General features: G+C 50.9%; 1 protein-coding gene across 3 annotated transcripts in view; it reads right to left on the bottom strand.

Annotated features, from left to right (window-relative positions):
* Positions 1 to 876: 876 nt before the first annotated feature.
* LOC134441204 (histone acetyltransferase KAT6B-like) overlaps positions 877 to 15,000 on the bottom strand; it is a 46,021-nt gene continuing 31,897 nt past the window's right edge. For 2 of the 3 annotated variants that reach the window (XM_063191397.1, XM_063191398.1), the window contains exons 3-10: positions 14,801 to 14,962; positions 13,497 to 13,590; positions 12,062 to 12,577; positions 11,620 to 11,731; positions 9,911 to 10,052; positions 8,832 to 9,080; positions 8,295 to 8,619; positions 877 to 6,660 (exon numbers count right to left, since the gene is read on the bottom strand). In XM_063191397.1, the coding sequence (XP_063047467.1) occupies positions 2,468 to 6,660; positions 8,295 to 8,619; positions 8,832 to 9,080; positions 9,911 to 10,052; positions 11,620 to 11,731; positions 12,062 to 12,577; positions 13,497 to 13,590; positions 14,801 to 14,962 (5,793 nt within the window). In that variant the 3' untranslated portion in view covers positions 877 to 2,467. The remainder of the gene's footprint in view (positions 6,661 to 8,294; positions 8,620 to 8,831; positions 9,081 to 9,910; positions 10,053 to 11,619; positions 11,732 to 12,061; positions 12,578 to 13,496; positions 13,591 to 14,800; positions 14,963 to 15,000) is intronic. The other variant, XM_063191399.1, reaches the window with a different exon arrangement.

Raw genomic sequence — 15,000 nt, 5'->3', positions numbered from 1 at the left:
AGTCTGTGGTTGCAGTTTTTTTTAGTGCAGATTGAAGAGTCATCTCCTGTCTTGCCTTCCCCAACTGTTTGATCAGACGTTTGTACATGGAGTTTTTTTCTTTTAAAGTCCTGTTGCTTGCTTTGTGCTTTTCCCCCCTTTTCCTAACCTGGCAAGCCAGACTAAATGTGAGATTAAATGTGAATATTTAGTCTGGTCCCGATCAATGAGACATCGGAAGATTGTTGATGGCGGGAACAACCCGTTGTTTATCAAACCGTGTCTGTGGCTATTAGGCCAACGCTCTCAACAAAACCCCGCCCGATTTGCATCCAAAGAATCAAAACATATCTCCTGTGTTGTGATTGAGCCGCCAGTTTCAGGGCCTGGGGCATTTGCTCGACCCACTCGCAGGCAATAATAATTTTGGCCGCTGGCGGGTGGGGCTAGTTTACTAGGGGGTCAAAGACGTCCAAAAAGGAACTGTCATTCAGTGTAACGGATAACTTCTGCTGACTGTAACTGTAATAAACATGACTCTTTTTATTTTATTTTTTTCCAGTGAATTCATGAAAGCCTCGGCTGTCATCCATTTACTTGAAACTATTTAAAAATCATGTTTTTTTTTACAGTTACAGTCAGCAGAATGTATTCGTTACACTGAATGACGGTTCCTTTTTGGACGTCTTTGACCCTAGGCTACGATTTTCGCGGACACACACAGTTGGGAGGTGATAATTATGTTTCAGGTGTCAGGAAGTCTCACAACTCATACTAACCTATAAACTATATTCTCAATTCTCAAATGATTTTCTCATATTCTCAAACATCATATTGAAGATCCATCCCAATGCATACACGCACAAGCACACACACACACAGAGTCAGAGACGGGCGTATGTCTGTCAGTGGTTCCTAGTTTATTGAGGGCTACAAATTGTAACAATGGACAGCATTTGTATAGAGCAAGTACAGTGGGGGACACGTGTGTCTCTCACACACACACACACACACACACACACACACACACACACACACACACACACACACACACACACACACACACACACACACACACACACACACACACACACACACACACACACACACCAACCTGGAAGCCCTACGGGACACACTTATACACTTTGTCTTTTAAAGGATATGTTTTGGGGACATTAGTGAGCTGTGGGACACAACACAACCCATACACACACTCACACATACAGTACATACATTTGAAAGGCACAAGACTGGACTGCACAACTTCACGCATACACACAGAGGGAAATGCTGATCGCGCATTAAAGTGCGCACAGAACACACTGACGCACGACTATGAATGACTGTGTGCATGTTACATGTTCGTTTGATCACGGGAGTGAGTGTGTGTCTGTGAGTGTGAATGTGTGTGTATGTGAGAGAGACCGATTTGAACAGATACTTCACTTCAGACTGGTTTTGCATTTGTATTAAAAACAGAAAGCTGCCTCGAGTAAGAACATTATCATCATTAAAAACTATTTTACATCATTAGCAATAAAGTCTTAAAAGCTCAAACACATTAACCAGAGTAAATGGTTGTTTTTTTTACATTACATGATTAAAATTAACAAAAATATATTCTTCCCCCACCCCCAGAAAGAGTCATACGGGGAGTGGGGGTGGGAGGGGGCATGCAACAGCACTCCAATCTCTACATGTACAAAAATAGACGACAGATCTACAATAATTTAGTTTAGCTTGAAAGGCAGGCTTCCCGTTAGCCATAGAAGGGGACCCAGGAAACGCATCACAGCAGGGCACAGGAAACCAGGAAACGCTGCCGGCGGCAGCAGATGACGTCATCACACAAGCGACACAGCCTCGAAAATGTCCCGTCCGGGCAAATGTCGATAAGGCCTCGCGTTTAACGGTTGCCATAGAAACGTTTTGTTTGTTTCTTTCTTATTGTCATATTTATTCCTATGAAGTGCTGATCTCTCAGGCAACACCCAATAAAATAAAACACAACAAAAAAACAATACCAACAATCAAACAATACAGTAATAACAACAGAACTGAGCAAACTGAAACGTAACAGAAGAGTAGGAAAGGCTAACGGAACAGTTGAGAGTTCACAGAGGACACTCCGACGTGGATAACACGTCATATCTCAACCGCCATGTGACTCACATAGACCATGTGACTTGTGTCACGTGACAAGGGCACATGACCCAGATAAGCGGACGTCACGCCATCCAGGTCAGCTGACTCAAGTAGGCAAACAAACGTTGTTTAACAACAGCTCCATGTTTCCACGGAACACCTGTTCGTTCAAGTCATTTGACTCCTGTACATTATTTCCTTGAAGGTCATCATGTGACCTATCACTTCCTCTTAGGTCGTACGACCCTCGTACATCACATCCTGTCAAGTTATGTGACCATAGCATATCGTCGTTACTTTCCGTCAAGCCACGTGACCTCTGTGTGGGCGGGGGTTGGGGGGGTTAGCGCCTGATGTAGGGCGCGTTCAGCGTCTGCTTGGCCACGGCCGTGTTCATGTAGCCGTGGTGAGCGCTGGGCGGTGGGGCGTACATCATGTTGCCGTGGGAGGGGCCGCCCTGCATGGGCGAGGGCTGGGGCCCCATCATGCTCATCTGCACCGAGTACTGGGGCGGCGCCGCGGAGAACTGGGGCGGCGCGGGCGAGTACTGCGGCGCGCCGGCGTGGGAGGGCTGGTTCATGTAGGCGGCGGCCGGGTTGCCGTGGTGGTACGGCCCGTTGATGAGGGAGGGCGGCGCCATGCGGTAGGAGTTCATGGGATGGTTGAGGGGGGTCACGGAGCCCACGCCCACTCCCATGCCGTAGCCTCCGGCGGACAGCAGGGGCAGGGAGCGGGAGGCGGCCTGGCTGGGGTCGGCGCCGTGTGCGTGGGCGTGCGTGTGCGTGTACACCTGCTGCTGGGGCAGGGCCGAGCTCTTGGAGTGCAGGGTCATGGTGTGGTGGTGCGGGTGTGCGTGCGCGTGTTCGTGGGCGCGCAACTGCGGGTGCGGCGGGAGGGTGTGTGCGGCGCGGGCCGCGTGTGTGTGTGTCTGTGTGTGCGTGGGCCGCGGGGGCGTAGGGTTGCTGTGCTGCAGGACTTTGGAGGAGCTCAGCTGGGTCTGCAGCCGCTGGGAGGACGATGAGGAGGAGGAGGAGGAAGATGGGGTGGGGGAAGGGGACGGGTTTGCGGAAGGGGTGGGCGTGGTTCTCTGGTGCATGATGGGAGTTGGAGTGTTCCGCTGCTGATGCATGATGGGAGTCGCCGTGTTCCGCTGCTGGTGCACGACGGGAGTCGGCGTGTTCCGCTGGTGCATGACGGGGGTCGCCGTATTCCGCTGGTGCATGACGGGCGTCGGCGTGTTTCTCTGCTGATGCATGATGGGGGTCGGAGTGTTCCTCTGCTGATGCATGATGGGACCCGGAGGGGGAGGGGTCATGGTGGGGGGTGGCGTCATGGTCGGCTGCGCCTGTGGTGCGGGAGCCGGGGCGGGGGGGTTGGCGGCGGGTGGGTGCGGGTGCGTTTGGGACAGAGACACGAGAGTGGGCGGGTTGGAATAGGAGCCCATGGGGTGCGCGTGCGAGCGTCCGTGCGCGTGCGAGTGCGTGTGCGAGTACGGCTCCATCAGCGTGTTGGTGAGCTGCTGCAGCTTGGCCAGGCTGAAGGTGGCGGAGGGCTGGGGCGGGTAGTGATGGTGGCCCATGTTGCCCCCTCCGAAATCCCCCATCTGGCCCCCTCCGACGCGCTCGTACAGGCCCAGGGTGGACAGGGACTGCTGAGAGAGCGTGTGCGAGTGTGCGTGCGGATGCGGGTGGGGGTGCGAGTGTGTGTGCTTGCGCTCGTACAGCCCCAGCGCGGCTGCTGACGGTGGCGGCGCCGCGTCTTGCAAGGACGTGAAGGTGGGCGCCACGGAGCAGTGCGACAGGGCCGGCTGCTGCGCCAGCGCGTGCGCGTGAGCCAGCGCGTGGGAGTGCGCGTGCTTGCGCTGCAGGGTGGCCGCGGGCTGCAGCTCCTGCAGCTGAGGTGTGTGCGCGTGCGCGTGAGCGCCGCCGGCGGTGGAGTGCGCGTGATGGCGAGGGTGCTGCTGCAAGCCGTACGGATGATGCGCCAGCGCGTGTGTGTGGTGCGCGTGTGCGTGTGTGTGGTGGTGGGGATGGTGGTGGTGGTGGTGCGGGGTCTGGCGGCCGCTCTGCGGCGTGGGCGTCAGACAGGAGGACGGCTGCTGCTGCTGCTGCTGCTGCTGCTGTGGCGGGGTGGCGCCACTAGGGGGCAGCAGCATGGGGTTGCCGTTGACCACGCCGTTGGCCGCCGCGATCTGCTGGGAGACGGCGCAGCTGGCGCCCACGCCCACGCTGACCCCGCCGGGCTGACCCCAGGAGCCCTGCGAGGAGAGCGACGAGTCGTAGCTGTTGGGGTTCTCGTAGTTCTCGCTGCTGCTCTCGATGCTGCCCAGGTCGCTGAAGCCCGAGTCGAGGGCCACGGGGCCCGACGGCTCCGACAACATGGGACTGCTCCCGCTGGTGTCCAAGGGCCCTCCTCCGTTGGGGCCCGAGAGCATGGGGCTACTGCCGCTAGTATCCAAGGGCCCTGCGTTGGTGTCCAGAGGCCCGCTGGTCTCCAGAGGCCTCAGCATGGGGCTGCTGGAGGTGTCCAGGGGCCCGCTGGTCTCTAGAGGTCTGTCCAGGGGCCCCCCGTTAGGGCCCGACAGCATAGGGCTGCTGACACTGTCTAGAGGCCCCGTATTGGGGCCAATCATTGGGCTACTGGTGTTGGTGTTGCCAGCGTTGGGGCCAGACAGCATTGGGCTGCTACCACTGTTCTCTAGGGCCACATTGGGGCCCACCATGGGGCTGCCACCACTACTGGCGTCCATGGGAACACTGCCGGGGCCCAGCACCACCGACGTACTCAGCGCCACCTGCTGCTCAGGAGGACACAGTGCAGACAGGGACACGGCAGCAGGGCTGCTCATGGAGCACACAGACAGGCTCGGGTGGGAGGACGGGGCGGGGGACGGCTGCGAGTGGCTGTGGTGGGAGTTTGGGGTGCGGATGTCGATGGTGGCGCTCGGGCCAGGGAGGGGGCTGCTGAGGGGCAGGGGGGTGGTGCTGAGGGGCGGTGCGGCCGGGCTGGCTTCTGGCTCGGCTGGGTAGTGTGCGGGCTCTGGCTCGGGGTGTGTGTGCGTACGTGCAGTTGTCGGCTCAGGCTCGGGGTGCGTATGTGTGGGTGTCGATTCAGACTCGGTGCGAGTTGGCGTATGTGTGGTCTCGGGTTCGAGGGGGTTCAGGAGCGGGGGTGGGGGTGGCGGCTCCCGCTCGGCATCGAGGGTAAGCGAGCGCACGGCGGCGGCCGTCTCCAGGTCAAGCTCTGGGCAGACGGAAGAGTAGATTGCAGGAGTCTGGGGGGGTACGCTACACACGGAAGGGTACAGGGCAGGGGTCTGGGGGGGCACACTGCAAAGGGGATCCTCGCCACCCTCCGCTTCCCCTTCCGAGTCTGACCCTTCCAAGTCCGACTCCTGGCGGCCACAGCTGGTTGGCTGAGAGGGGCTGTGGGCGGGGTCTGGAGAGGCAGGAACAGGGGTTCTGGAACGCTCCGAAAGTGGAGTTCTAGAATGTTCCAGCAGGGGAGTTCTAGAACGCCCCGAAAGTGGGGTTCTGGAATGTTCTGAGAGAGGAGTTCTGGAATGTTCTTGCAGAGGAGTTCTAGAATGTTCCGGGAGAGGAGTTCTAGAGTGTTCTGGGAGCGTGTCATGCTCCGCTCTGCCCTCTGTGGGGGTGTGGCTCTCGTCCTCGTCGTCTGCATCGTGGTCGTCCACGGCAACCGTGGTCGGCTCCTCCTCATCCTCCTCTTCCTCACGACCCGACGGCTTTTGAACTTTCACCTCTTGAGCTTTCTCCTCGCGACCCCTCACCTCCTCACCTTGCTGTTCCTCTTCTCTCTGCGCTCTCACACTTGGGAGTTCCGGTTCCGCGCTGGAGTCTCTTCGTCTACTCTCCTCCTCCCTTCGTCTTCTCCTCCTCTCTTCATCTGCTTCCCTTCTTCCTCTCTCCTCCTCCCTCCTTCTTCTTCTCCTCTCGTCATCGTCCACCCTTTGCCTCCTCTCCTCCTCCCTTTTTCTCGCTCTCCTCTCTTCCTCCTCCTCTGCCCTTCTGTTCTCTTCCCTTATTCTCCTCTCTTCCTCCTCCTCCTCCTCCTCTTCCTCCTCCCCGTCCGAATCTGAGTTCTCCTCTGGTTCTGAGTTCTCTTCCTCAGAGGTGAGGTTCTCCTGGCTCTCCTTTTCAGCTCGCTGTTCTTCTGTAGGCGATGACGGTGCCGAGCACCGGCTCTTCAGCTCCTCCTCTTGCTCCTCCTCCTCTTCCTCGTCATCGTGGCGAGGGGCCGGGTGCAGGGGCGTCTCGGGGGGCGTGTACAGGTTGAGCTTGAAGCCCGGTAGCCCCTCCCTCTGGTTGTACAGCCCAGCCCCCTGATCATGTAACCCCTCCCGTTGATGATGTGATTCCTCCCGCTGATGATGCAGTAGCTCTCTCTGATGATGTAAGGCCTCCCTCTCCCTCTTCTGGAGTCTCCAGAGAGCCGGTCCGCGCTTGACGCCTTTGGGCCAGCCCTTCTTCCTGCGGATTCCCCTCCCACTTCCTGTTCGCCGCACAGCACACACATCTACAGGAAGAGAGCAGAGGAGATGACATCAGACACATATATGCATCAAAAATACTCAATTATACATAGTTTTCCCGGTAACATTTTACTTGACGCCGACGTCATTGGTATGACATTACAGTGTCATAACACAGTCTTGGACGTGTCATAAACATGTCCATGTCATTAATATTTTATGACTGTTGCCATTAAGTGACATTCGGTTATAGTAAAGACACCACTAGTAATGTCAACTTTTCTTTCTTCTATGGCTGTGATGACACTATTCTGACACGGTCATGTCATGCATATAGCACTGGCGTCAAGTGTAGTGTAACCGTGTTTCCCTAAGGAAGACTCTGTAGGGTCTGTAGGTGCTATCCAATAAACAGTTATCTAAAATGACAGTCTATTAGTTGCAAAGCTTCATTTGATGAAGCTAGCAGTCTCGGTGAAGCAGATTTTTGTTGCACTTAAAGGGGTATGCCACTATTTTGGGGCTTAATACAGTTAACATCGTTGGCTGGGGTTTATAAAGGCGGTAAAGTGTCTTATTTTTCATGTTAAGCGTTGTCTTGCTTTAAGACAAGTTAAAAGAGGGAATATGTCGCTAAGCGACTGAAAGTCAATGGATCCGTGTAGCATTGTAGCATGCTACACGGATCCATTGACTTTCACTAGCTTAGCGACATGCTCCCTCTTTTAACTTGTCTTAAAGCAAGACAATGCTTAACATGAAAAATAAGACACTTTACCACCTTTATAAACCCCAGCCAACGATTTTAACTGTATTAAGTCCCAAAATAGTGGCATACCCCTTTAAGTGAAAAACCTGGGCACAATGAAGTGTGTGGATTCTTTCCCTCAACTGATATAAGTTTATAGTTGCACCCCAATCCATAGTTGCTCCTCATTCTTATACCTCAGACAGATTAGCTTTTTTTAAAGACTGCTTTTGGTCTTTTTTTACGTTATTGATGTTAGTACAGTAGGAGAGTTACAGAATGGGGAGAGATATGGGGAAGGGTTGACAAATGACCCCGGCCAGAATCGAACCAAATCGAATCGGTTGCTGCCGTAGCAGCTCAGCCATGAGCATTGATCTTTTGACGTTGCTCTTCTTTTCCCACCAAAATCAGTTTGCCTCGTCTTTCTCGACTACCCTTTACAACACACATACTCTCACCCTGAATGGGCTGAATCGACTTTGGACAATTACACTCATCGTCTGTACAGTGAATTTCAACTCTTACTCCCTGTTTCCTGTTTTAAATATCCACCAGCCCGGACAAACAGATACAAGCACTCTTTTATACCCTCCGCTGTTCAGCTGCTTAACTCAAATAAGAAACGCAGATAGTCATATGTTAGGTTGTATTTTCTTTTCTTTTTTTTTTTAGGTCTTTTATCTTTGAAACTGTGCATCTCATCTCTCCACAGCACATTTGCCTTTTTAAATCTTACTCTATGTAACCTCCTCACTAGAAAATGTGTTTATGCACCATTCGTGTGATTATTATTTTAAATCATTTAATCTTTTATGAGTTTCTAATAATGTCTTGTGAAAGTGTGTGAGTGTATGTGTGTGTACTACTGCTGCAAAACAATTGCCCAAGCTGTGACAAATAAAAGCTACTTGACTTGACTTGACTCACCCTTGATGGTGGTGGTGGCCTGTATGAGTAGCTGAGTCTTGCTGCTGTTGCTCTGGCCTTCCCTCTGCTTCTTCCTCTCTCTCCTCTCCTCCGAAAGGGCCCTCTTCTTCCTCTTCTTCTTTCTCCTCCTCCTCCTCTCCTCTTCATCTTCATCCTCCTCTTCGCTGTCCCTCCTCCTCCTCTCCTCCTCCTCTTCCTCTTCATCCTCCTCTTTCTCCATTGGCTCTGACAGCACCTCCGTGCGTTCCAGGATGGTCTCCGTGGTAACGCTGCTGTTGATGCGCTTCCTGCGTCGACCACGCTTCTTCTTGCTGCCGCCCTCTCGCTGCAGGATACACACACACACACACACACACACACACACACACACACACACACACACACACACACACACACACACACACACACACACACACACACACACACACACACACACACACACACACACACACGTCACATACAATGTTTAAGATTTTACACCAACAAAAACACATACACCAATACACATGCGCACGTCGGGCCCTTGGGGAAGCGTACCTTTCTCTTGAGGCCATGTGTGTGTGAGCTCAGGGACTCCTCCTTCTCTTCGTCTTCCTCTTCCTCCTGCTCCTCCTCTTCGCTGCTGGAAGAGGAGTGTGTGTTGGTGTGTGCGTCCGAATGTGTGTGGGGGGGCCGGGTGTGGCGGCCGACGCGTGGGCACTTGGTAAGGGGGCTCCTCCTCATGACCGCAGGGGCGCTCGCGAAACCGCGGCCGCCAAACATCATGCTCCTCGCCCTGCCTTCGCCCTACGAGAATCACAGACACAAACAGTTTTAGTACGGTAGTTCATTTCCAGAATTCATGCTGCCCATTCACAAATGTTACCTTTTTAAGAAATACTTACCACCATCAAATTCTAAGTATTCAATATAACAGAGAAAATTGCACTTTTTATACATGAAATGGGGGATCTTCTCCATGGTCTGCCTTTTTGAAATTCCAGAAATAGGCATGTTTAGCAGCAAAACTTACTGTGCTTTGGTCATACTAGTAAAAGTAATTATTCAGAAAATATTCATGAAAATATCAAATTTGGCAATAGGCAGCACAGTTTCAATGAGCTGCATACATAGTTGCAATACCTACTCTGGCTACCCTGTGCCACAATCTTACACGGTGCAACTTTATGTGAAGTCTCATTTTTGTCATTGTGACATGGCACACCGCTGTACGCGGCGTACAACGGACCACAAGCCATTTTTTCCCCCCATCTTATTTTACCTTGATGTATTACGCTCATTATGTCTAGGCTAGAGGTTAAATCAAGTCATGTGTGGCGATACTATAACTCTTATGCCAGGGAGTCCTGGCCAAAATAGGTGGCAAAAAACCTAAACTAGTTAAGTGTGGAAACACATTGGACTGTTCCTTTTGAATGAGGCTGCCTGGAACTCACTCACTTACTCACTCACTCTGCAGCAGAAACACACACACACACACACACACACACACACACACACACACACACACACACACACACACACACACACACACACACACACACACACACACACACACACACACACACTCCCAGCTCTGAAACCGTTGGAGTAGGCAAGGTGACGTGGTCAATTACCTTTGAACTGCGATGCACTACTGGCACTGTCCAGAGGGGCGGCGCTGTGGGTCTCCACTGCAGGCAGGATGCGTCCACCTCAGGGCCTCTGGGCCGATCAGGACACTCCTCCAGTGCACGCTTACGCCGCACTATCACACACCTGAACACACACACACAGACACAGACACAGACACAGACACACAGAAACACAGACACACACACACACACACAGGAGGATGCATTAGATTACTGTGTATTAGTAATGAGAGAGACAGGGAGGGTGTGTGTGTGTGTGTGTGTGTGTGTTAGAGCATGACACGGGAGTGGATTTTCAATCCCGTCCCATCCCGGTCCCAGAAAAAAAATCCCATCCCGTCCCGTCCTGGAGTGGAGTAAAAGAAACAAATCCCATCCCGTCCCGTCCTGAAAAGAATGTCTCCCAATCCTGCCCACTCCCACTCAAAATCAATCCCACTCCCGTTTCATAGGCTTTTTTAATGAAAAAATAAGCAAGCATTCCCGCTCTCATTCATTTGTATTCCCGCTCCTGCCCGCTCCCATTCATCTTTATTCCCGCTCCTGCCCGCTCCTGTTCATCTTTAAAATTTTGACCCCCATCCCGCGGGAATCCCGCAGGACACGCGGGACCCACGGGAACTCCTGAAAAATGTCATCCTCTAGTGTGTGTGTGTGTGTGTGTGTGTGTGTGTTCCAATCTCTGTCTGTCCTGTGTGTGAATCATGTCCATGAGGACTAGTCCACAGGGAGGAACTCTATACTCTACACCAGGGGTAATCAATTAAAAGTTACAGAGTAGGGCCCGGCCGATATTTAGCGTTTTTAGGATATCGGTATCGGCCATACTTTCAATACATTTCCACCGATAAGTTTGTGTAACTTTCACAACCAATTTTGCAGCCGTTTCGTTCTGAATGAATGCATCTTCTATTCTGCTCTCCCTACTTTGAGTCTATGAGAGTTCATTATTACTAAATATATGTGTATATATAATAATAATAATAATTTATATTTCATTAAATTTTATTATGAAAAATACTTTTATATATCGGTTGCTATCGGTTATCGGCCTCCCATTTCCATAAATATCGGTATCGGTATCGGCCCTGAAAAAACCATATCGGTCGGGCCCTATTACAGAGGGCCAGTTTTTCAAATTCCGTCCAGTGAAGGGGCCGAAAATAGAGTCTGTATAACTGCGAGCAGCAGCACGGTGTCCGAGGTTAGGATGTGAAATAGGTAAATAGCTTTCCAGACAGAACATACATTTGCTTCTCGATTTCTTAGTAGCCATAGGATGGCCTATTTATGACACTGTTTTAGATAAGATTTCAATCTCATGTGAATGCATAGTAGAGATATCCCCAACGGCCACAGATGGCACACATATTTGTTTTCCTTTTGCTCTGACCTTATGGGGGGCCAGAACCTTGCCATCAAAGGGCCGCATCTGGCCCCGGGGCCTCCATTTGCATAGCCCTGCTCTACACTCAACTCTGTGTGTGTGTGTGTGTGTGTGTGTGTGTGTGTGTGTGTGTGTGTGTGTGTGTGTGTGTGTGTGTGTGTGTGTGTGTGTGTGTGTGTGTGTGTGTGTGTGTGTGAGAGAGAGTGTGAGTGTGAGTGTGAGTGTGAGTGTGAGTGTGATAGAGAGAGAGAGAGAGAGAGAGAGAGAGAGAGAGAGAGAGAGAGAGAGAGAGAGAGACACTCACCGTCCGTCCTGTACGTGTATCAAGTCCATCTCCTGTAGCGTGTGTGTGATGTCGTGAGGGCACATCCCTGTCAGGGTGCTCAGGGCTTTAATGGTCAGGCCTGGGGGAGAGTCTGACAGAGACACCAAGAGAGTGTGTGTGAGTCAGAGTGCATGTTTGTGTTGTAGAGAAAAAAATGACTACATTGACACACTAGCGATCAAACGCAAGTCGCATACTGTATGATTGGAAACATTTCTTAATATACAATTATGAAAGCACTGAAGTTATTACACCGAATGACATTGCCCTTACACTGAATAACATGGCTGTTACACTGAAACATTGAAATACTGAAATGTACGAGTGTGTGTGTGTGTGTGTGTGTGTGTCACCTTGTGAGTGTGTGTGTGTGTCACCATCAGCACGTGTGTGTGTGTGTGTGTGTGTATGTGTGTCTCACCTTCCGTTTTAATGTTGAGACCTTGCGTGATGACATCAGGGGCAGGACGAGTGGGGTTTTCCTTATTGGAAGATGCGTTATCCAATGAGAGGGTTGGACTGTCTTTGCTCAGGTTGGGATGATCAGGGTCAGAACTCACACTACTGTGGTCTGAACTCTGACTGGTGGAATCTGAACTGTGATTGGTGTCGTCCGGATGTTGGAGGGCGGGATCTTCTCTCTGATTGGTGTGATCTTGCTGCTGGTGGGAGGGGTCGGCAGAATGGTGATTGGCCGAGCTTGATGTGTGGTTTGTTACATCTGGCTTGACGTCTGAGCGATGGGAAGAGTTTGACGTTTGATGGGCGGGGCCTGTGGCCGCGTGGGTGGAGTTTGATGTGTAGTGGGAGGAGTTGAACGTGTGTATGGTCTGCAGCAGGGTGTTCTTCCAGTAGGCCTGGTAGGCGGAGCGACCCTGCTCAGACAAAGGCTTCTCAGGGGAGCCCACACGCCCCTCCACACGCGACAACAGGTAGCCTGAGATAATAACGACACACAGACACAGGAAATAAGCTGTCAGAATCAGAGAAACGCTCTTGGTTTGTGTAAGAACAGAAGACACAACACTAACCCATCCATAACCCTGTATAACCCAATACTGTTTTTTTTTATTTACAAACATGGTGTTGTGAGGAGGGGCAAGATACTGGCAGCCAACCTCGCGAGCTAATTTTTTGACCGACAGCGGTTTCCAACAATCAGAGGTTGAGTTGACCAACCACGATCCGGGTAACACCATTTGTAATGGAAGGTGTACATATGTCTGTGTGTGTGTGAGAATTTGTGGGAACAACATATGAGGCCTGTGAACATGTGTGTGTCCGAGAGAGAGAGAGAGAGAGGCAAAGAGGCAGAGAGAGAGAGAGAGAGATGGAGAGAGAGAGAGGCAGAGAGAGAGAGAGAGAGAGGGAGAGATAGAGAGACAGGCAGAGAGAGAGAGAGAGAGAGAGATAGAGAGAGAGAGGCAGAGAGAGAGAGAGAAAGTGTGTGTATGTGTGTTCAGCATATTTGACACAGGGCAAACAGGAAGAGGTGAGGCGAGGTGCTAAACACTCACAGCCCTCAAAATAGACACATACACATTCTTTAAAGCCATGGGTCACACACACACACACACACACACACACACACACACACACACACACACACACACACACACACACACACACACACACACACACACACACACACACACACACACACACACACACACACACACACACACCTTGCAGCCACATGGGTCTCAGAAACAGGCACATACAGTACTGCACTGTGTATGTGTGTGTGTGTGCTTACTTTAGTGAGTAAGTGTGTGTGTGTGTGTGTGTGTGTGTGTGTGTGTGTGTGTGTGTGTGTGTGTGTGTGTGTGTGGGTGTGTGTGCGTGCACGTGCTTACTGAATTCGATGAGGAAGCGTCCGTAGCCTTGTCTCTGGAACTGCGGCAGCACCATGATGCACGATACATTATACTTCTGCTGGCTCTGCTTCTCCTACACACACACACACACACACACACACACACACACACACACACACACACACACACACACACACACACACACACACACACACACACACACACACACACACAGACACACACACACAGACACACACACACAGACACACACACACAAACAAACACAAACACACACGCGAGCGTGCACACACACACACACACACACACACACACAGAGTGGCATGTGAATATACAGCATGTGCAAGACATGTGGATAAACCAGTCTCCGCCCCAGGAATTTGGACTTTTTTTTCCAAAATTTGCGATCTGAAATGCCAGATGATACATGAGGATTTCCAGAAAATCATGATAAAAGTTGTGGTGCGGACAACATGGATTTCCCACACTTAAAAGTAAAGGACGCTGGCACATTCCACTCGTCTCTTTTTTTTTAGATTACAAATATGAAGTATTTTGTAACTTTTTTTGTCACACACACACAAACACCTACGTACCCCCTCCACATAAGACACATTATAAAATACTCTACACTATAAAAAAAAATCATAATCACGATTATTTTGGTCAAAATCATAATTACGATTATTAATCACGGTTATTGATTTTTGCAGATTTTTTTTGGAAATTATAACAAGATGAAATATAACCAAGAATGAATTATATACGGGATGAGCAAAATAAAATGAATTGTAATAATTATGTAAAGGCAATAGCATGAATCTTAAGTGGACAGATTTCTGGCCAGAAACACCAGCCTGTCAGTATGTTCTGACTTCAAGGACGCTCTCAAAAGTAGGTCACTATTGCCACGATTAAATCACGATTAAAATCATGAGTTCGATTTCACTATGTTATCACGATTTTGATTATTTTTCGATTAATTGTGCAGCCCTAACACACACACACACACACACACACACACACTCCATCTCTCTCTCCTATGAGGTGGGCTCCCTTGTGGTTGAGCTTTATGCATACATTCAAGAGAAAAGGCTCCACTCTCACTCTCTATCTCTCACTCTCTCTATCTCTCTCACACTCGCTCTCACACACTCGCCCTCACACACTCACTCTCACACACACACTCTCACACACACAGTCTCACACACACACTCTCACACACACACTCTCACACACACACTCTCTCCATCTCTGCAGCATAAAATGACCATGTCACACGGCATCACACACACAAACACACGTATGCACACACACACACACACCTTGGAGAAGTATCCTATGAGGTGTGCTCCCTTGCTGTCGTGCCTGGTGAGGACGTAGAAGAGAAAGGGCTCCACATCGTAGTACAGTGTCTTGTGGTCCAGGAAGAGTTTGGCCAGCAGGCACAGGTTCTGGCAGTACATCCTGCTCATGTTGCCATCCACCTGCACACACACACACACACACACAATTACTGTAAGTA

The sequence above is a fragment of the Engraulis encrasicolus genome, chromosome 24 (assembly GCF_034702125.1).
Source record: "Engraulis encrasicolus isolate BLACKSEA-1 chromosome 24, IST_EnEncr_1.0, whole genome shotgun sequence".
NCBI classification, from domain to species: Eukaryota; Metazoa; Chordata; class Actinopteri; order Clupeiformes; family Engraulidae; genus Engraulis; species Engraulis encrasicolus.
This window is presented reverse-complemented; position numbering and strand designations above follow the sequence as displayed.